Source organism: Podarcis erhardii, assembly GCF_964252035.2.
Source record: "Podarcis erhardii genome assembly, chromosome: 2".
Lineage (NCBI taxonomy): Eukaryota > Metazoa > Chordata > Lepidosauria > Squamata > Lacertidae > Podarcis > Podarcis erhardii.
The window spans coordinates 54,485,073-54,508,569 of NC_138498.1; the positions used below are offsets into that span (position 1 = coordinate 54,485,073).

At 43.1% G+C, this 23,497-nt stretch overlaps 1 protein-coding gene and 1 long non-coding RNA gene across 4 annotated transcripts in view; both read left to right on the forward strand.

Annotated features, from left to right (window-relative positions):
* The window catches only part of PPP2R2B (protein phosphatase 2 regulatory subunit Bbeta), a 254,498-nt gene that overhangs the window by 8,375 nt on the left and 222,626 nt on the right, over window positions 1-23,497 (forward strand). Inside the window, exon 1 of one of the 3 annotated variants that reach the window (XM_081852126.1) lies at window positions 4,178-4,493. The exons of the other annotated variants lie outside the window; for them this stretch is intronic. Coding sequence (XP_081708252.1) covers window positions 4,415-4,493 — 79 coding nt within the window. The 5' untranslated portion in view covers window positions 4,178-4,414. Of the gene's footprint in view, window positions 1-4,177; window positions 4,494-23,497 lie in introns of those variants that run through there. 3 annotated transcript variants of the gene reach the window in all.
* LOC309336468 lies at window positions 4,530-10,428 on the forward strand. The gene is made up of 3 exons (XR_014154038.1): window positions 4,530-5,611; window positions 8,411-8,510; window positions 10,233-10,428. It is a non-coding gene; the product is annotated as an uncharacterized lncRNA (long non-coding RNA).

The window sequence follows — 23,497 nt, forward strand, 5'->3', positions numbered from 1 at the left end:
CCACTTCAACCAACCAACCAACCAACCAACCATCTCTCAAATCCTCTCCTTTAAAACTCTCCCTCCTGGAACCACAGCCAATCAGAGGCTGCCGTTCATTAACCATTTGTTGGCAGGGAAAGAAAGAAAGAACACTTGTTGATCCAACCGGTCTAGCAAAACCAACTTTTTCGTCACAATGGCCCTTCTCATCTCCTCTGTTGCAGGCCTAAAGTGGTGAGAGCTAGAAGTTGAAATGAGGTTTCTCTTACTGCTGGCTTGCTGGAGTTTGAGGAAGGCCACCTTTTTTGGCACACAGTTTCTACTTGCATTATGGAGGACAAGAATATTAATCAATGTATATCATTTACCACAGGCTATACATCTCTATTAATTTTGGGTGGAATTCAACATTGCTGTAAGGCCATTTTCCCATCAGCACAGGCATTTCTGCTTGCCCGACTTAATAATCTCCCTCTGTGTGCTGTTCTGGGGGTTCTTCCAATCCCCAAGAGCTGACTTGAAGGGTGCAGGGGGAGCTCTATTGCACTATGGGAACTCATTGTACTTGTTACTGCTTGCACACCTATTCAGCGCTCCATGACATGTTTGGACAACTGGGGCACAAATAAAACTATTATAAGTAAGACTAGGTATGCACCTTCTAGAGTACTGGGGATCCAAGCCAGAGGTATTTGACCCTACTGTATTCCCCTGCTGCTGTTTTGTGTTTTCCACTGGATGTCTTTGATTTCCTACTTTCAGTTTCCAGGGTGGAGGGGAGGCCTCACTCTGCACATTTGCTATGAGTTTAGGGGATGAGTCCTTCCCCAATTTCACCCACAGCTCAGAGAATCCTGGGATGATTTTATGTTGTTTGAGCCATTGCATTTCTATTGTCCTAATATTGGGCACATGAGGCAAGTCAGCACCATGGAAAGTTCCAAAGGCTATAAAGGGGCAAGCCCCTGGCTTGGAAACTGAGCACTTCTTTCTGACAAATCCTTCCAGGCATGTTGCCTACATTGATGGGTTGGCATGAAGATGCAAGTTCTTTGAGTGAAGGGGATTAATTCCTCAGGCAGGGCAGGATCCGAAGGTAGGGACTCAGGCCTGTTTGGTCCAGATGCTAGCATTAGATTTTTCCTCCCATGCTGCTGCTTTGAAGGATCCGGCCACACCTCCATTGGAGTCAGATCCTAGCCTGCTTTCTCAAAATGGGGTCCCATTCTGCTTAGGGTTCAAAAGCTCTCTGAAGATACCTGCAACAAGCTTCCACTATTCCAACAGTTGCATGGGGTCCTTTGTTCCACAACTTTTAAACTCTGCCATCTGCTAGTGTAAGGGCTCTTGTGTTAGCAGACAACCCTTCATTTTTTAGTGATTTCTGGATGCTATTGTATACTGTATATGTATACAACTTTGTAACATATTACTGACAGCTGGGAATCAAGCCTTTAAAATCTTGGATACCTTGGATATCTGACTCTACAATATCATTGGATTTGGCTGTGAGCCCAACTTCATTGGCTTCTTTTTATGCTGCTTGCTAATTGCTTTCACAGTTTGCACTCTGCCGTTTGCATAGAGAGTAAAGTGCTATTAGTTAATGCAACCTAAAATTTCAGCCTAAATAATTAAGTAAGAGCCAGCTACCATGAGACTATGGCTATTTTTGTGAATATGATTTTAAAGTAGAGTGAATTTACTCCAAGGGAAAACTAAACCACCAATTATATATACTGTAGCTTGGGGTGGAGGGAGAGGACAGGCAATGTTTAAGGGAGCAGATTTAAATCAATAAATGTGTTCTAGGGTAGACCAAAAACCATGGGTGTAGCCAAGGGGGGCAGGGGGCAGCTGCACCCCTAAATCAAGTAAATCAATAAAAATACTTGACTGAGGGTCTCCCCCCAACAAAAACCCCCATAAATCCTAGCTACGCCCATGCCACCACCCCCATATATTTCAGGTTAAAGCTAAACCCAAACCATTTCAGTATTGATCTGGAACAATTATTGAGATCCTGTGTCTTGGAAACCAACCCTTTATTTATTTATTTTTATTTATTCATATTACTCTTGAAGACAAATGTACATGTTTTTCGTTATGCTTTCTTTCAATACTACTTCCTCTTCTAATCCAGTTTCCAAAGAGATATTTCAAGCAATTTCCCCCAAACAATGGCATAAACAATGTCTTAGGGAAGTCCTTCTTAGCACTTTCCATTTATCAAATACAGAAGGTAATTTCAAAGCTGACAGTGCTAAACAAATGAGATTCAAGCAGTGATAATTTCCTTGAATTGATATTACACATTTATTTGTCAGGAAAGCTGGAGGCAATGCTCTGAGTAGTACTAAAAAAGGAAAAAGAGATTGAATGACTATAATTTCATATCCAGGTGTATATAAAATATTTAAGATAATCTGTGTGAAGTACTAAGTGCCAATTCAAGATGCATTAATGCTTGGTTTATTGCATACTTGTTCTTTCAATCACATTTCTACTTATGCACATGGCTACTAAGCACATTCCTGTTTGTGTCAAGAAAACCCAGAAGATGTTCAACCAGCATGTCCTGGATCTGAACTGTAGTATTCAAGAGGGTGATAAGTTCCTTAGGGTCAAACTAGATGCAATATTAACTGTATGTAAGCAATTAGCATGCATGGTTCTGAAATTTTAAATTTCTGCAATGAGAAAGGAGAAGCAGGTTTGCAACTATGGCACATTGTGATGGGAATAGCCTCCCCTCACCCCAACATCACCCCCAAAGCCATTAGAACCAGGAAGAGAAGTCCCATGGGCATATTGATCTTTCTGAGCAAATACCAGGGATAAACTAATGTAATTGCGATAAAATCCTTTCTAGAATATCTTTAAAACAATCTAGTGCAGTGGCTTAGAATGTGAGCCTTTGACACCATGGAGTCATTCAGTCATTCCCTTGCCTCAACCTCCTTAGGTAGCAAGTAACAGACTTTCAGCTTCCACTGTCTCATATGTACTATGGAAGTAATATCACTGACTCACCTGGGTGTGAAGTTTATTTAAGAAAATACAGTTGTACCTCGGAAGTTAAACGCCTTGCAACTCAAACGTTCTGGCTCCCGAATGCCACAAACCCGGAAGTGAGTGTTCTGGTTTGCAAACGTTCTTTGGAACTGGAGCTTCCTGCAGCAAATCGGAAGCCGTGCCTTGGTTTCCAAACGTTTTGGAAGTTGAACGGACTTCTGGAACAGATTCTGTTCAACTTCCGAGGTATGACTGTATATGCAATGGATGCAATGGATGTGAGAAAGGCACTATATAGAGGTTAAATATTATTCCCCCCCCCCCCCGCTCTTATTTCTTCTATGCTGTGTAAATATTAGCACAAAACTGTGATGCTAAAAGTAATTGAAACTGCAATCCCTATGTACATTTCTGCAAAGACAAAGTGGAGGCTGGTTATAACATTTGACCAAAGTCTACTGTAGACCCTTGATTTTAAGTTTCTTCCCTCTCCTGAAGCCCAACCCTATTCATGTTACCTGGAAGGTAAGTATCACCGGTTCCAAGGGAACAAGTCACACAGGACTTAATTTTGAGCATGCATGGCTAGATATGCACTGTTCGTTAGCTGTCCTGCGACACTTTCCTAGGAGTAAACCTCATGAAATACTGTAGGGCTTACTTCTGAGTAAACATACAGGAGCTCGCGCTGCACAGCTGCAGTCCTCTGTGCCCTAACTTGGAAACAGGCCCTACTTTACATCCATGAACTCAGATTCTCCAGTTCCCTCCCGAAAATCGAAACAACTTCTACCGGTAGCCATGTTGTGCTATGAGCCATTCCAGCACCACCACCCCAAAATATAAGGGGAGCGGTGGGAAGGGCGGGCAGCTCCTTCTCGACCAGCCAAGCACCTTTAAACGTGCGGAGGAATTTCCCTTTCTGTAACAGGTCCCCCCCCCCCTCCTTCCCCTGCGGAGGAAACGTCTTTTGATTCCCAGGGCTCTCCGCAGAGTCCGGGACGCGATCCCGCGCCCTGCTGAGCAGAGCGAGGCGCGAGACGCTCTCCGGTCGCCTCGCGCGTGTGTTTACAGGCGGGAGGGTCTTAGTCAGCAAATCCTGCTCCGATGCGCTGCAGCCAATGAGGAGCCTCGCTCGGCCCGCTCGCCGGGGGGCTCCGGAGTTGGCGCTGCTGGGCGCGGGCAGAAATGCGAGGCGGCTCTCGCGGGCGCTGATGGCAAAATGGGGTCCGGCCGCCGCCGCCGCCGCCGCCGAGGCGCTTTCGCTCCCGCCGCCCTGCAGCTCCGCCGGGAGGGCTGCCGCGCTGCGCCGTCGTCCACCATGTAGCCTCCCTGGCCAGCCTGAGGATCCCTCCTCCTCCTCATGGATTGAGGAGGCTGCGTTCAGCCCTCATTTCTTCATATTTGTCGCCGGAAGATGAAATGCTTCTCCCGTTACCTGCCTTACCTCTTCAGACCTCCCAACACCATCCTGTCTTCCAGCTGCCACACGGAAGGTACAGGTCGGAGAGGAGCGCCGGCGGGATGGTGGGTGGGACGCCAGGTGCGGATCAGAGCCGAGGGGAGGGGAAAGAGGGAAAGTGGGAGGAGAGCCTGTTCCCCCCCCCCACCCGCTCCGTTCCCCCTTCCTCCCTGTCTCTGCTGACATTGCCTTTTGCAGCCAGTGCGTGCCCGGGGCGGGCGGGGGGGGGGCGGGCGTGTGCCAGCAAAAAAGCTTGCCTTGCGACAAGATTTGAGGAATCGGTGGGGCCTGGGTGGGGGGCGGCCCGATATTCCCGGCGAGTCAGCCATTTATCAAGGAGAATGGTGCAAAACATTACAGCATCGGAAAGGTCTTCTGGACTGCAGGACTAGGATCCCCCACACCTTAGTTACTTCCTTTGCAGGCCGGGTTTCCATCGAAAACATATCGTGCAAATCTGTTTACAGATTGGGGAGAGGGTGGGAGGTTAGCTGTGCAGATCAGGTATATGCAATCTGTTTTGCCAAGGTTTCAACTTGAGAAGACTGGAAGGGAAAGTAATGTTCAGGATTCTGGAGCCTGGGAGAATGCTAGGAACTTTGGCCATTCTGGGGCAAGTTTCTCTACTACTAGTTTGCATGATCTGCTGTCAGGAATTTTTATGAATTGCCATTGATGCCACACTCTAATAACTGATATAGAGTGTACAGGAAGTAATCATGGAGGTAGTCAGGATTTTTGTTTGGAAGGGGCAGAAACTGAGTTTGCTATGTATTTTTATTGATTATGGGGTGGGGAGCTGCTCCTCTCTGCCCCCCCCCTACACCCATTGAAGTAATACTGAGACTGTCATACTATATAAAGATAGAAGGGGGAGAATCACGTTTTCTTTAGTCATAATAGAAGGTGCTTGCAAGAAGAATCTAAGTTCTAAAACTTACAAGCAGTGTTAGAGATTTTTCCCCAGTGTAGATTTTGTTTCTTTCCATGTAGCAGAGAGTAGAAGCCCTTCCTATGAGAGCTTTAAATGAGTGTTTAAGTATTGCGGAGATTGATGCTGTCAAGACAGGAATGCAAGCAGACCATAGCATATAATTACAGCTAATTAAATGTTAAAGCAGCAATAAGTAGAACTAGGAGCACAATCCAATAGTGAGTTGTCTTTAATCTTTACATCTAAAGCCACTTTAGTTTAGCTTGGTAATTTATGACTAGAAGATGGAAGTAAATGATAGGCAATAGATCGGCCTCTAATTGTCCCCATATCGGCTATCCAAGTATTTAATTTTTTTTAAGTGTTTGAGCAGGTTACTTGGGTCACATGGGGCATCATTCTAATCCAATAAACTGTTTTTATAGTGGGGAACCTTTTTTCAGCCCAAGGGCAGCGTTCCTTCTTGATGACATTAGGGGGAGGTGCATGCCAGTCGTGGGCAGGCCTAGAAGCCAAATGTGATTGAGGCAAAGGATGTGATGGATTTTTGACCAGTAGGCTGAATTCTAGCCACGCAAAAGCCACAGGTTTCTCTATCCCCCAACACACATTTATTTATTTAACAAAAGTTAACATTCTGAAACATAAAAACTACCTCAGCTTGGTAGGCTTGTCTAAACAAGCATGTTTTTAACATCGTGCAGTGAAGGTGCCTGCTTGCTCTCAATTAGGCAGGGAGTTCTGCTGCCACACAAAGCGACCAAGTTCTTACAAATGTGGAACGGATATTATGTAGCTTGCAGATCAACAACCATTGCAGATCGCTGAGCACAGGTGTTGCAGTAGTGTAGCTAGGAGAGGCGAGGGTGGGGTGCTCTCGGCAGCACTTATCTTTGGGGGTGGCACACTAGAGCCCAAGGTGGCGTGCAAGCCCCAAGCACCCCAGAGCCCAGCGCACCGCTCCCAAAAGCAGCACGGCTCACAGTGGCCAGAGGGTGGCCAGCAAGGATGCAAGCAGCATGCGCTGACTCTGTGAGCGGAGCTGGGCCTGCATCATGCCCGAGCTACCACGTTTCTCCCGGGTGCCCTCTTTCCCCCCTTTTTTGCAGCCATTTATCTTATGCTTAAGAGAAGCTCTCCCATTCTTTCAGAATTCTTAAATGAGACCTTCACTGAGGTTCTGCACTATGTAAATTAGTTTATAATTGATTAATCAATTCAGTTGTTAAAAGCAGGAGCGCTAATCAACTCCATCATCTTTAATCAGATCCTAAAAACAAAAATGACCTTAAAATGATATCCAATTTTCTTCAAATAGTACATTCTGTTTTGTTCCCAAACCATATTTCAGAATGATCATCTTATGTTGCGTTCTAGCCATATCCACTCTAAAAACATTGTTCATTCTTGGTTAGACAAGCATACCCAGATGCTTAGAAAATTGAAGTAATTTTAATCTGTTTTAGTGCAGAGAGATATACTGTAGTCCAGCAACAGCTGGGGAGTAACACGTTCCTCATCCCTGCTGCATTGTTTTTCTTGTTTACCAGTAAAGATTTGGAATCAACCAAACATTTATTAGATTTTTTTAAGCTCAGGAAGTTTAGTGAGTCATTTGGATGAGACTGTTAGACACCAAGGTCATTGTGGTTGCTCATGTATGGAAGGATTCATATAATGACTTTAGGACAAACAGAAAACTGGCAGTCTGTGTATTCCATAGTTTAGAGAAATAAATGTTTCAAGTTGATATGTTAGGTAACGTGTGCCATAGAAATCCAAGGGAATTCTGAAAGAAGAGCTTAGCCGTTTGATGGTTTCTTAATGGGGGGGGGGGACCTTTTGTTTAATTCTTTCATCTCACTCGCTAAGTCGGTATTTATAAACTCAGGTATTGTAAGCAAAGTGATACCAGGCTGAACTATGAAGTGACATGTTTGCATGGCTTTGATGGCAGCTCTTACCAATCTCTGTAGACCTAATTAAAGGCATATAATGATGACTCCCCTTCCCCAAGCCATGGCATGAGTGGAAAATGTACTTTCAGAAGAATATACCAGCCCAACAGATTGGAGGAGCAGCATGCTATATTCATGTAGATATGGAAAACATAATGATACCCTTATTGGTCTTTGCATTATTACAGTAATATAAAAATGACATCCATTAAAACAAGTAATATTCTATGTGTCCACACTGCTGAATTATCTAAATCAGAAAATGGAGGTGGAAAGAGACCACCAACACCCGGTGCTTACATCAGTCCTGCCCTATGAGTTTGGCCTTTGCCTTTTGTTCATGCCAGAAGAGATATACAACATGGTAATCGCTTGATTTGCTTGTGATCACCTATTTGGTTAGTAAGTCCTTTTGAATCCTTTGTGGCTTCATTTTGGATAAGCATGGCTAGGACTGGGTTTCCTGTATCCTAAGATAATGCCAGGATAATACAGGGAATAAATGGATTCACTTTCAGCTCTTTTTATACCTCTGAAGTTTTTATCACAGCAGCTTAAAATAGCTTTCAGGTTATCCTTAAATGCACAAAATGTGCTTCTTTTGCTTTTGTGTGTGCAAAATGCAAAGGAGCAAAATGAAAGGTAATCAAAAAGGCACATGGTGTTTAATGCTTTCCTAGGACTAGTTTAAGCCCCACTGAGAACAGTGGGACTTCTGTAGGTTTAGGGTGATATAAAAGTAGAATACTGTACAAAATATAAAGCAAATCTAGAGATAAAGCAACAGCAAACCAAATTACATCCAGAAACGAGCACTTTCAATTCCCATATTCATAATTCTCCCATTGATCCCAATGCAAGTATACAAGGACATTCCTTTGGCTGGATCATGGCCATTAATAATACCAAATTGCTTTTTACATGCAGGTTTTATCAACAGTCATAATTTTATTTTTTATAACATGTCTTGAACCACAGCATGAAAATGAACTGTAAGCATTAAATCAATTTCGTGTCAGATTAAACCCGGGATTTAGAAAAATATGCTATATTTTTCAGTAAGAGCCTGACCTCTCCAAGGGTAAAAAGCACATTATGAACACAGTGCAGAATAGGACCTGAGGATATAAACCATCCAAAGTGCAGTTTTTACCTGAAGGTCAGTGAGGTTTACTTCTGAATAAACATGCCTAGGCTCGCCTACACAAATTCCACTTATTTCAATGAAAGAGATTTACAGGGCAATTATAGGCAAGCGTACACTGTAATGCCTAATAAAGGTTTGGTGAAGTAAGCAAGTAAGGCATGTGTACAGCAGTCAGAAATAAAATCTACTAAGCTCAATAGGTTTTACTCTCAGGTATAGGTGGGATGTGGGTGGCGCTGGGGGTTTAACTACTGTGCCCCTTGGGCTTGCCGATCAGAAGGTCAGCGGTTCGAATCCCCGCAACGGGGTGAGCTCCCGTTGCTCGGTCCCTGCTCCTGCCAACCTAGCATTTCGAAAGCACAAAGTGCAAGTAGATAAATAGGTACCGCTCCAGCGGGAAGGTAAACGGCGTTTCCGTGTGCTGCTCTGGTTTGCCAGAAGCGGCTTAGTCCTGCTGGCCACATGACCCGGCAGCTGTACGCTGGCTCCCTCGGCCAGTAAAGTGAGATGAGCGCCACAACCCCAGAGTCATTTGCGACTGGACTTAACTGCCAGGGGTCCCTTTACCTTTACCTGGTTTGCCAGAAGCAGCTTAGTCATGCTGGCCACATGACCCGGAAGCTGTACGCCGGCTCCCTCAGCCAATAAAGCGAGATGAGCCCCGCAACCCCAGAGTCGGCCACGACTGGACCTAATGGTCAAGGGTCCCTTTACCTTTACCTTATAGGTGGGTTATAGGATTGCTGCCCTTAGCATATGCTTAATTCTCAGTTGAAATGAGTGGGACAAAACTCATTACCTTAAACTGAAGACAGGTGTCTAGTAGCTCCTAAGCTAGAACTGGCTTCCAGTTTTATGTTTATTCATTTAGTGGCTTTATATACCACTGTTTGACTGGCAGCTCACAACATTTATAAATGCAATGGGTACATGAAGAACAACCACAACTGAAGCCAGCCCAGCAGCAAGTGTCTGGTGCCGTCTTCTGCCTCCCACTCTGTTGTGTTCGTTCCCACTTAGCTTATCTGACCTCTGGGTTTCCTACCAATTTTAAATCGAGGTGCGTTAAACATTTGGTTTGAAAGGGAAGGCTTTTCAAAAGTTTTGTGAGAGATAGAAGGAAAGTTCACGCAACATTAGAAGAGTAGAATAGAGCCTCCCCTCACCATCCCAAAGAGAGAAACTTTTAATTCAGCAGTCCTGCTTACTTTGCCCAACCAATTGTCTCTGCATCTGATAAATGTTCCCTAATAAGGTATCCAGTAGGCAGTCCTGATGTAAATATAGCTTCAGTTGGTGGAGGTGTTTCAGGAATTTGTTCCAGTTTGTAGCTGCCTGCCCCCAGAAGCCTCAGAGTGGGTAACAGTACAGTCATACCTCATGTTACGTTTGCTTCATGTTACGTTCTTTCAGGATATGTCCCGCAGTGACCCGGAAGTACCGGGAAGGGTTACTTCTGGGTTTTGCCGCTTGTGCATGCGCAGACGTGCAAAATGACATCACGCGCATGTGCAGAAGCGGCGAATCGCAACCCGCGCGTGCGCAGATGCGCCACTGTGGGTGGCACTCTTTTCATGTTGCGAATGGGCCTCTGGAAAGAATCCCATTCGCAACCAGAGGTACCACTGTCTTAAAAATTCAATTAATGTAAAAACAAACCTTAATAACTTGAATTATAGAATCTATGTTAAAATAAAATGTGTGTAAAATGTTGCTTGCTTTTGTTATTCCTAGCCAGTGATTTCTCTCTGCCCTACCCCCTGCATTGAATAGAGAGGTCTTGTAGTGCTTTTCAGGAAATTCCTGTCAGCTTGGATGAGGAAGTCCATTCCAGAACTAGGAAGATGCCATCAAAGTATGCTGATGCCACTTTAACAATGAACAGTCAAAGAGATATCCATAAACTTGGTTTCCCTCATCTTTCACTAGAACTAACTGCCAGAGTAAATCCCACTATATATTCATTTTATTATTTCAATCTGGTGCACCTAGAAAGAGGGCCAGAATAGCACAGTGTAACTCTAAAATCCTTTGTCAGCATACCTATCCAAATACTGAGCTATGGAGTAAGCCAAAGACTTTGGACAATAGAGACTGGGGTGAGTCAGTCAAGGAAGGGAGAAATACTAGAGTGATATACGTTTTTAAACAGCACCAGAGAGCCAAATGTGTGCAGAGTTCTTAGCGATCAGATCAGATTCTAGCATTCCATGAATGAGTGCATGTTGCTTTTCTAAGATAAAACAGCCAGAGCAAGAGAAGTTTCAAGAAATAAGGAATTACTGGAAATAAGGACCAACTACGGCAGGCCAAAAATGGAACAAAACTAGAGATGGGAACACAGGCTAGGATCCACTGTTAGTAGGGAGGGACTGCTGTGATGCCTTTTTGCAGCCCATCATGTGGAAGCAAGGATATTCACCCCATCAGGTCCCAAGGAAGAAAGAGACTGGCGTTGTCATCCTATCTGTTCCAGCAGTGCTGACAGAGCTCCTGGAACATTTTATGAGAAGCAAGTGGGGCATGTTCTTGCTAAGCTGCTTGTCAGTTCCAGTAATCTCACTATAAAATATTCTGCCCAGTGTGTTATCTATAGTGTTGCTTTATGCTTGGCAAAAAAACAATTACAACTACTATTTGCGTGTGTTGGCTATTTAAGCCTACAATCATATGCACCACATAGAACTCAGTAGGACTTCTGAGCAGACATGAATAGGATTGTGTTGCTTTGTTCCCCCCCCCCCCCATAACCATCAGCCATTGGAGACTGCTGAATAAAGGTTTCAGTTTTTAAGGTAAAATTTAAAAATAAGATTTCCTTATAGTTTTCTAGTACAGTGGTACCTCGGGTTACATACGCTTCAGGTTACAGACTCCGCTAGCCCAGAAATAGTACCTCGGGTTAAGAACTTTGCTTCAGGATGAGAACAGAAATTGTGCTGCGGCGGCACGGCAGCAGGAGGCCCCATTAGCTAAAATGGTGCTTCAGATTAAGAACACTTTCAGGTTAAGAACGGACCTCCGGAACGAATTAAGTACTTAACCCGAGGTACCACTGTATTACTATTTAAAATCAAACCCTCAAGATTTTCCTTAGCTTACAACTGCTGGAAGTGCTGTATAGCTTTCTTCCAAAGGGGCAGTTAAGTTAGTAACTAGCGACACTTGAAAAGGGAAAGGTTTACCACCATGGCATAAGATAGCAGTTTTCAACCAGTGTGCCTTGGCACCCCGGGGTGCCTTGAATGAGGGTCAGGGGTGCCGCAGGCAACACTGGCCTCTGTCCCTCTTTCTTTCCTTCCCTCCCTCCTCTGATGCCCTCTCTTGTCTCTGCCTCCCAAAGGTTTGCGCAGCTGTTTATTGCAGCAGCCCTGGCTATTAGCTCCACAGGCGAATGGTGCCTCTGGAAGGCTCCTCTCTTTGGGGTGGGATGGGGCAGCTCAGAGACCAGGGGTGGCAGCAGCAGCTACGCAGAGGACTCCCAAGGAGAGGAGGCTGAGGGAAGACTCCACAAGGGAGGGTATTTGAAAAGGGTGAGAGGCTGCCAGCTCTGCAGACAAGGGGTGACATAACTGGGCTCCTGAGCCCCACAGGGTGCCGCAGAAAGAATGTAGTTGGTTAAGGGAGCTGTTGAAGGTTGAAAACACCTGGCATAAGCTTTCATGGGTCCCCCTTAGCTTTCTTTTGCAGGTGGCTGTGCAGTGAGGTCTGTTGCTGCAATCACATTGAAGCCACAAACCCTGGTGTACAGAGGCTCTCTCCATTAATAATAGACAACACATCCATGTTTGGGAGAGACAAGAACTCCAGACACATGCCGAGAACTAACTGTGCTCCTGATCCAACTGATCATGCCTTTGCTTGGCCATTGCAAGCACACACACCTCAATTTGGTCATTTATTAGCACTGGAAGAGACCTAGGTCTCCCTTCCATCTGGTACTGTCACACCAGTAAACTGATCAGAGTGCATACACAACCATGTATGTAACAACTATTCTTGTACCCAAATGTAAACAAGTTTAAGAACAAAGTGACCCAATCATATTTGCTGTCACTGATAATAGTGTTTTATATGTTGTGGATGGGGGGGGGGGGTGTCAGTCTGAATGATACCCATGAATCCCTTCCAAACCTGTGACCCTGTGTATATTAGTTTAGACTTTAGAATCTGTAAGAGGAATCTGCTGAACCAGTCAGACCAGTTTATTTGTAAGATAATGAATGGCCTGGTGCATTTAACAATATCTTGCTATCTATACCATTATACTTTAATACCTGTAGTGGGGGGGGGGAGACTTCACAGCCACATTTCCCATCTCTGAACAGATATGTATGTCTGTTTATTTATTTCATAAAATGTATACACTGCTTAACTCTAAAAAAACAACAGCAACAACCCTCAAAGCAGTTTACAAAAAATATAAAACAATAAACTTGTGAATAAGAAGAATTAATAACAATTTGTGGACAACATACATTTGATACGTTTGATGAAATAAGCTCTAGTCTACAAAACCTTGTTATCCAATAAATGTATTGGTCGTTAAGGTGCTACAATACTCTTTCTTGGTTTTTATATAATCTTCTGTATTCTGATCATGCTTCCTGAAGTTTAGCACATCTCTCTGTATTGTCAAGTTAAGCTGCTCAATACTACAGAAAAATCTGTCCAGAAACTTACAATAGAGTATAGTCTTGTGCTTCATTTTGCCTGTCAAATGTGTCTTTAAAAAACCCAACAACCTTACAGATCAATCAATACAGGCACAGGGGAGCTGGTGGGGAAGCTCAAAGACGCACAAGAAATGAGAAGCTTTCAGCTGAGATCGTGAGCTGATAAGAGAAATATCCAAGAAATCTGTTTCAGACCTTAAGACAACACAGGCAAGCAGAAGCAGTAAAAAAATTATTTGAGACATAATTGTGTAACCTGAATTGTGCAACCAGTGTGTGACTGCAACTATTTCAGGGTAGAATTCAAACTAAAAACTGGAAAACTCAAGATCTACCCACACTGGAAGAGTGGCAGATGCAGCTGATGGACTATATGCAACTGGCCGAGATGACTGGCAGAATCCGAGACCTGGGAGAAGAGAAGATGGAGGAAGACTGGAAGAAATTTAAGATGTATCTACAAAAACATTGTAATCTGGCTGAATGTTAAGAAGGATGCTAGATTATAAAAAATCGGCCACCACTAAATTAGAATCAAAATTTGATGATAAGCGAGATTAAAGAAAATATAAAAAAAATTTGGAAGAATTCCTAGATCATATTTGATTGACTGGACATGAGATCTGTAAACAAGTTGATAATTTGTTTGGAAAAAACTTTTAACGATGTAAATGGGAGCGGGAGACGTGAGGGAGTCCAAAGAAGTGATGAAACTATGTTTGTGACAGAAGTAAGATTGTTTATTATTTGTGCATTTATATTTAAAAACTTTAATAAATATCTTAAAAAAAAAAAAAGAATTCAAACTAGAGGTGCTTAGAAAAGCTGGGACTGCAGAAAGAAGCCTCAACAGAGGAGAGAGTATAAATTGTCTTTCCTGCCCTCTCCATGGCTGCTGCCATCACAGACAGCTATTGAATCTGGGTGGGGGAGGGAAGACTAAAACCCCTCTGTTATGTACTGAGTTGAGTAGGATCCAAAAGGCAGCAGTCTGATTGGTCCTAGAACAATAGGATTCAGAATGCAGCAGTCTGATTGGTCCTAGAACAATGCAGCAGTATGATTGGTTGGCAGGAACCACCCAATCATGCTCCAGATAGAAGTGAATCCACAACCTGATTGGCTTACAGTAGAATTCCGGAATTAGCCAATCATGTGCAGCCCATTGTGTAAATAATGTATATAAAGCAGATACTTTGAAGGGACTTCCATTCATTCCTCCTCACCACTATGAGCTGAATAAAGAGCATGAAATCACTTTGCGACTCTGAGTATATTTCACCCTCAGAGGAGAAAAGGGCATGGATAAGTAGAAATGACTGTGAAGGGGTAAAACTAGCTTGGTAAGACAGGACAAGGACCAGACTGGTAAAAGCAAAGTGAAGAAGGCAGAATAGTCTTTTTTGAGTGTAGTAGGGGATTGAGCTGTGTTTCAGCCATGCCTTTTGTCCCAGAAGCCCTGCTCCCCTCCTCTTAATTGTAAGGATGTGGGGCCAGCCAAACTGGTGCAGTTGTTCAGCCAGGGTTGATGGAACACCACTCTGTGCATGCTGGAGACAGCTGCCTTTCTTAGTACATCACCGTCTAGGATTCAGGCACAACACAAATTAAGTTTGAGGAGTGTGAAATTCGCAAGGGGGAGCACAAACTATGATCTCCCTATAGTGTGAAGAAGTTGGGAAGTTTTTAAGAGTGAAGGCTGGCTCAAAAACAAGATACCGGTAATGCTGGAGAAACATTGAATGGGCCTGTTCTTCACAACAAGTTATAAAATGGTGGTAACATTGGAACTTCCCTGCCTCCTAGTGGAGAAGGGACAGTGTTCATAAGTCATTCATGGTAAAGGAGAGGGATGCAGAAGTGAAATATTGCATCATAGCTCCAGAATGGAAAACAGATGATTTTAATAGGCAATTGTGTTTAATTAATTAATTAATTTAAGGGTGTCTCATTAGATGACACCATCAGCCTCTTTATTAGCCCATTATTATCCAGCTCTACCTGTTAATACATTTGCCAACATTTTGATCAAAACCCCATTGCTTCTTTGGGAAACTACAGTTTGATTTACAAGATAAATAAAATGTGTAATTGACTCAAGTTGCACCAATATCCAGGCAAATTGCATAAACTGAGACAAACCAGATGTGAATATATGGTCTATTCTAACACTTAAATGCCAGGACTGATTTAATAATTAGTTGGGATTCCCCCCCCCCCCCAAGTCTCTAGCTATATTTTGCTGTCTGCTGGGTTCCACCACTTGATGGCTCATTCTGAAAATATGATGGATACTTTGCTTTCTAGCTCTTGACCAATCTGCGCACACTGGCTGACACCATAAGGCAGAGATGTCCAACTTCCAAGAGACTGCTATCTACTCCCACTATAAAAACATGACCAAACCAGGAACACCCTGCCATAAGGGATCCACCAAGTCAAGCAGCTGCCATTTTCACTTTGCACAGTATGGATAGAGCAGTGTGATAAAAGACATCCAGTGTGCTTTAGTGGTTAGTGGATGTTCAGTACAAAACATCTGGAGGGCAACAGGTTGGGAAAGGCTGGGTCATAATCTTGGATGATGAGTGGAAAGACTATGAGTTGTATCCAGTGACATCATCGCACAGAGAAGAGAACTTCTGCTCACTCAACAGAATTCCCTTCCCTCTCTTCCCCATGCCCATCCCATAACCCCAAATCTGCTCTGGGAGTCCCTCCAATCCACCAGAGAAGATATGTTTCTCTGTGTTTGTGTGTGTGTGTGTGTGTGTGTGTGTGTGTGCAGACTGAACACTGAGAGAAGAGGGAGGGGAAGCTTTATTGCATGAGTGGGCATTATTCCGCTCATGCAGTGACTTCATTGGATTCAACTTGGCGAGCTTCGTCCATAAAGCTCACTGGGTGACCTTAGGTCAGTCATTGTCTCTTAGCTTTGCGTACCTCACAGGGTTTTTTGAGCCTCAAATGGGAGGAGAGGGCCATGTTTCCTGCTCCAAGCTCCCTAGGGCAGCCTTTCTCAACCTGTGGGTCCCAAGATGTTGTTGAACTACAACTCCCATCACCCCTAGCTAGCAAGACCAGAGTTCAGGGATGATGAGAGTTGTAGTCCAACAACATCTGGGGACCCGCAGGTTGAGAACTGCTGCAAGGGATATAAGACTTCTTCTTGTTGTTGATAAAATATGTGATTTGGCAGGCAGCCCTGCTAAACGCAGAAAGAAACCGGTGATGTGGCTTCCTGACTGTGGCAGACGCACACCATAAGTTCACCTCACAGCACACTTTTGGCTGGCATGTGAACTTTCAGTTCAAGTGCCCTCAGCTGTTCTTCATTTGTCTTCTTAAAAACCATTATTCTTATGAATTGCTTTGATCGTGGAGCGGCAGTTATTTAAATATTTATGGCCATTTTGCTCCAGTACTGAGCAGAAAACACTAGAGGGCAGCTTAATATATGGACGGAAGCCAGTCAGCTGAATGTTTATCTATGTTAGAAAAATATAAATGTTCTTTTAAGGGTTTTAAACAATTGGAGGCATTGGCACCCCAGAATCATTTCTCTGGCATCAACTGTAGCCTTCAAATGGAAACAAGCAATTGATTGTTTTCTGAAGCTCATTTGAGAGCTAGTATTTTTCAGAAGACAGTGCTGAGTGGCACAGCCTCAGATTCTCCTTAGGCCTTGGAAGAATTATTATTATTATTATTATTATTATTATTATTATTATTATTATTTATATATTGAACTTATTATCCCACTCTTCCTCCCAAAGGAGTTTAGGGCAACATACACACCCACAATTAAAAACAAAAACACAAAACCTAAAACAGTTAAATCATTTAAGAAATAGTTACAGTTAAACACACAATTACATCCAGTGATTTCAGAGTTGCCAGGAATAGTATTCTTCAGCCACCAGGCAATATTTAGGTCTTTTGGGTGTGCATGCATGGCCATCATGTGTGTGTGGTAATCTTTATGTACAGATACAAGTTCAGAAGTAATTATTATTTAAATAAAAATACAAGACATCTCATCCTAGTGGGGAAGAGTGCACCCAAAGTGGCTGCTCAGTCTGCTGAATGTAGATGGTGTCCTGAGTTAGCTTTCATTGACCCTGTTTATTTCTGTGAGTACAAAAGTGTCAACATGGCTTTTTCTTTGGAGTCAGTGCAGATGGTTCTTTGAGTAAGGCAAAGGGTAGCAAACAAAGATCAGGAAGATGAATTCCCTTGTTATGCAAGAGAGCTAACTTAAAGCAGAAGCTTTTATAGAAGTCGGGCACTATCACCTGGCCAGGCCTGCTGTACCATGTTGCTGTTCAAGAGGCTTGTTTAGTTCTTTGCTGTCCTCCTTCGGCCAAAGTTGGGTAGTGGTATACAGGCTGGATCCTGATTTAATCTGTCTCAGGCTCCATGTTCAGGACCATCCTGGCTGAGGATGGATTGTGCTTGGTGGAGGGATGCCTCGTTTGTCCTAATGGACCAGCTTTCACTGCCTCCTCCAAACTTGATATGGGTTGCAACCTCGATAAACCCTTTGAATTCACTTGCCACAGTGGTAGATGCTTACATCTTAAGCCCTGTGTGACCTCCCCGTATGCATACTGATGGGTGTTATAGAAACATGTGTTCTTTAGAAGGTAGGGAAATGGTGTGTGTGTGTGTGTGTGTGTGTGTCAGTGTCAGTATTTCTAATAAGAAATGAGACAGGAGGTGTGGTAGTATAAATATTTCTCACTCCATGTTGTGAACCTGCATTCCTACACAGTGCCACTAGCATATAATGACAGGGCTTACTGATCATCCTGTTTTAAATATTTCTCTATTAAAAGCAACGAAGAACAATTGTTCTAACGCTAAAGAAGATGAAGAAAGGAGTCATGGGTATGATTTTCAAGTTCAAGGGAAATCTAGTCCAGCTTCTTGTTCTCACAATGGCCAGTCAGATGCCCAATGGGAAGCCTGCAAGCAGAACCCGAGTAGGAGAGCACTCATCCCACTTGTGATTTCCAGCGACTGGTATATTCAGACTAGGTATACTGTCTCCAACAGCGGAGGTAGAAAAGGAAGGATGGCATTAAACTTCTGTCTAATTGTTGGAAGGTTTTATCTCTTTAATATAGTGTATAAACCTTTATGCAAAAATCCTGAACTAGAATGCTGAACCTTAACAGATACTGTGCAATCTGTGTTTACTACTTTGAGCAAATCACTGTATCAGGTCCTGCAAAACAACTGTCGGTCTGGATGCACCCTCAGGGCCTATTTCATCTGATTAAGGATTCCAAGAGAGAACACAACTCTTTTGTGAAATCATTAAAGCACTGATGTTTTATGAAGTCTTCCCATCTGATTGAAGCACAAGGGAACTTGCACTAGTGGATATTATTGGCTGTAAATTAAGGGACAGTGACAGACCCAGAGACAGGAATGAAAATGGTTGGAAAAGTGCCAGGTTTGAAAACTGAGTTTAGATGTGAAGCTCTTTTGCGGTATCAGTTCATTCTGCCTAGAGGAAGAATGCAGTGTGGAAATCTCATCTTTGAAAACAGACATTGATGTTTGTGTGCAATTTCTATGTCCCCATTTGTCTGGAGGGAGGAAAGAACAGTTCCAGGGGAAGTGGTTGCTTTACAGCAGATGCTGTTGGGCTTTCTACCTCCTCCAGCCCTAGCCAACTTGGCCAATTGTTGGGCTACAGGGGAGTCCAGCAGCATCTGGAGGCTCCAAGGTTTCCCCATGCTTGCTGTCCATCATTCTGTTCTTTCCATAATGGAGTGAGTTGGATGATAGAAACTGATAGCTCTTGAGTTTTTATTGAACAATTCATGCATAAATAAAGGCTTGGCAGCATAATTACTCCGCATCACACAGCCAGTGCCTAATATACTTTTATGTTTAATCACAGTAGGTTTTCGTTCAGTGGCTATTGTTTTAAAATACATACCCAATGCTTTATGGAATGTTGTTGTTGTTTTGCAATAAGGATTTAATCACTTCAATTTCCAATCTACAGTGTTTTCAAAATACTCAGTACAGCTACTGTATAGTTGACATATGAAGTTGTGGAATAACCTCTTGGAAATAAAAGCCATTTTAACAGATGCTGGATAATGGTTATTCACTCTTTTGCAATAAACATCCAAAAAGCAAATTAAGGTAGACAAAGGATTGAGGTTATGTAATCAAGTAATCAAGGTCAGAATTTCTCTAAAGCCTGCTGGTTCTTTTCTCTTCTTTCTCCTTCTGTCTTCTTCAGAAGCAATATGCCTTTAAACTGCCATTTCCCATTCCAGCTGCAGAATTATGCCCTTGCAATGCACCTGTAGAAGCCAGTTTCCCACAGTATGTGGACAAAGAAACTGTGTGGCGGGAAGAGCGAATGGTAGATTCCAGCATCACCACCCCGCTATTGCCGTCCCACCCTAGTTGTGAATTTACAGCACAGAGAAGCAGTTCCTAAATAATGTGTGAAGAAGGCTTGAACTCACATCCCTAACTAGAACTCTTATTACACCGTCACAAACTCTGGGTCACATGATTAAAGAGTACCGCTTTTATACAGGTTCTGCTTACAAGAAAGCAGAATGTAAAGCCTGCAAAAGAGAGTTCCCCCTGCTAACAGCTGCCCTATCAGTCAGTAGCCAGTCAAAAGGTCATCATAACAGAAAAATAGGTAAGCCAGCCTGAGAGAGATGGATTTAGGGGAAACCAGTGAAGCTCATGATTGATCAGGAATTTCAGTAAATATGGGCCAGATTCAAGCCTAACAATTCATGCATTGTATCAGGAACATGTGTTGGATTTTTAGGCACAGAGTGTTGGGCATATGCCTTCGTTGATAGCAATAGAAGCTCTGTCACTGCCTTAAATTTGGGTAAGAACTTTTCTGTGATCTGAAGTGGGTCATCCCATCAATAAAAGAAAGGAGTGAGTTTCTTACCAGCTAAGATTAGCAGTGGTATTAAATGAAGAAAAGTGAAAAACCCTCCTTGCTAAGAACAATTAAGGTTGTAGCCGTTAGCTTAGTTGGTAGAGCATGAGACTTTTAATCTCAATCTCAGAGTCGAGGGTTTGATCCCCACATTGGGCAAAGATTCCTGCAGTGCAGAGATTGGGCTAGATGACCCTCATGGTGCCTTCAAACTCTACGATTTTATGAGTCTATGATCACACTTGAATATGTGTGTGTGTGTGTGTATGCTGACTCTTTGAATTCCTATTTCTGGCTTCAGAAAAAATCATTTTGAAAGTGCACAGAATTAGTTGCTGACCCCGTCAAAACAAAATGGAGTCTGCTGAACAGAAGGAAGTATTTCATATTATTATTATTATTATTATTATTATTATTATTATTTTATTTTGTCTTGGTGTCATGCAGCTGTTCTCCAGTCTTGCTTAGCAGCATTTGTTTGGCTGTGTTACCTAAGAAATCCACAAGGTGGTGGTGTTCATTAACATGCTGCGATATTCTAGTCCTTGCCACCTTCCAAATACCTCAATTGTTCTTTGTTAGCAACATTCTGCCAAAAGGAAAGGCAAGCCTTCTGCAGTTTTTGTACCAAGCAAAAGAAAACAAACCATCTATATTTCATTACTGTTTTAATGTGGAATAGCAACTTTTTAACAAGGGAGTGTGTGTGTGTGTGTGTGTGTGTGTGTGTGTGTGTGTATCTATATATATATATGGAAAATCTATTGTGCCTGAAATGAATTAACCAATTTGTAAACATGACACTTCCTGCATCTTCATCTTTAAAACATTAGCCCGTAGGGCAAATGATTAGCATTTTCCCTTGACACTGGCATCGATACCTTAGCTGACTTGGCTGAGCCAATAAATGCTTTGGCTCTTGCAAGAAGTTCATTTTAATGGCTGAACACTGTTAGAAAGGACTCGGTGCTGCTGAGGGGAGCTGGAAGTGTGGAGAGCCCATTAATGTGCACACAATATATTGGCAGGTCATTTAATAAGGCAAACAAACAAGGCTACCTTTAATCGCAAGAGCTGGCCTAGAGAGGCTGCGGCAAGCGAGCAAAACCCCCGCTGTGAAAATGTTTTCAGAAAAGTGCTCTGAACAGAAACATTACTATGACTTGTCAATATTGCTCTTTCAGGGAAAATAACAGCATTCATGCATTTTGTATAAGGAAGGCAGATCAAACAGATGATCAAAGCCATTTTATTATGTATAAGCTCTCCTCCTGCGTTGTTTTTAATGTCAGATGCTTAGGCATTCAAGAATGGGCTCATTTGCCCATGGTTATGACCAATGGCATCTTTCTATACTGCCAAGGAAACAGCCAAGTCTTTTATAGGTTGTGATTTCTCTTTCGCATCCATTCAAGTAAGTGAGAATCTTTTCCGGTGGCTTTGGTTTGGGGTTTTTGAAACATGGACTGAAGATACAGCAGAATCCTATGCATTTCTATTAAGAAGTAAGCCTCACTGATGGACTTACTCCTGGGTAAGTATATGCAGGATTGCAGTCCTAGTCATCCTTCCTTTCACCTGTTGACATCCCATAGTTTTAAAGTGACAACATCTTTATCCCATGATCTCTCCACAGACAGGAGACTTTTTCTGTGTTTCTTTGGATCGGATGCCTAGGCTGAGTTGTTTCTGACAGTTTTATGCTGGCACAAAGAGATTCTTTCTTTCTTTCTTTCTTTCTTTCTTTCTTTCTTTCTTTCTTTCTTTAAAAGGTCCCATGCATTGTGAGAAATATCTAGAACAGCACTTCCCAAAATGATGCAGTGCTGAAACCTGGAGTGGTCCCAGTGCCCTCTGCTGTATGTTCTCCGCGGCACAAAGTCAGCAATACGCAGACAGTCATTTGCTGCACCAGCACATGCCTAGTCAGCGTTCCATCCGGCCTATTGCAAGAGTCTGCTTGAAAAGCAAAGCCTCGTTTTACCTCTGAAGCTTGGCAGTTTCCATGCTTTTGAGAGCGGCAGCCACACAGCAGTGAACGTTAGGGCCTTTCGAGATACAGCTTCCTCTGTGGCGAAGGTTTTGCTCCATGCAATGGCACACGCGGGGAGAATAATGTTTGCAAGAACCTTGCCATGTGTACAGCCCCCTGTGCTGAACTGCAGTAATGGGGCGCATCAAACACCTGCTTGCTGGTTCTGTCTGCCTTGGTACTACCAGCATGAGCGTGCAGCTGCTGTCACATGGGCTAGAGCTGCACACATTGGATCAGGAGTCTCCCAGCTTCTGGTGCCACTGCAAACAAGGGCTTACCTGTGGTCTATGTGAGGGCAAAATGAAGTTTTAAACTTCGACTCTGTTTGATCTTTGTGGTTGGGACAGCTTGCTTGTAGAGTCTATTCAACCCAACAGCAAAAAGTAGGGTACATATTTCATTTTTGTAGTTCCCCTGGAAAAGGAGAGTTGGGTAGAAAAATCAGCTGGGTTTTTGCATGCATTCCAAGTGGCTGGAAACTCCTGCCAAAGATTAGTGGATTCGGTTAAACAGTATGGGAAGGTATCCTAAGGCCCTAAAATTTCAAGGTGAAATGTGGTCCTTTTATTTCATTTATGTTTAAGTGGTATTCAAATTTTGTTAAATACATAGTTTTTTTCTTAGTGGCTCAGATCTTACACATTGTATTCCTGATAGCCCTATTTGAGTGTTCTGGTCATGTGTAAACCCTATACACAAGTCAGCATGAGGGCATCAAGCTCTGTCCCCACAGTGCCATCTCCCCAGATTCCCTGCTCACATGTAGAGTTTGCACAAAAGCAAAGACCTGGATAGGATTTATGTCCACTTGTGGCTCAAATATCAACTCTCTCATGCTATCTGTGTACAGTCATACCTCGGGTTAAATATGCTTCAGGTTGAGCGTTTTCAGGTTACGCTCCGTGGCGACCCGGAAATAATGGAATGTGTTACTTCTGGGTTTCACCGCCCGCCCATGTGCAGACGCTCAAAATGACGTCACGCGCATGCGCAGAAACGGCGAATTGCGACCCGCAGACGCGGGTTGCTTTTGCTTCAGGATGCGAATGGGCAACAATGGGATGTGGAGAGGCTTTCCCCCCTCATTTGCCCCTAAATTGTGGCATACACCCATGAAGAAACATTTGGAGGGAAGTAAAAATACATTTTTTGGCCGAATTTATAGTGGTTCAGGGAGGCACACATTATGCATGACAGTAAAGCAATTAAACAAAATATTCCAAAAAATAATAATATTTATATTGATTCAGTGTGATAATATATTCTGCTATCAACTTACTATGTGGTTTAATAGCTGCAGCCCAGAATTTAGCTGTTTTTCTTTTCTCAAAATAAACCTGGTATCTAT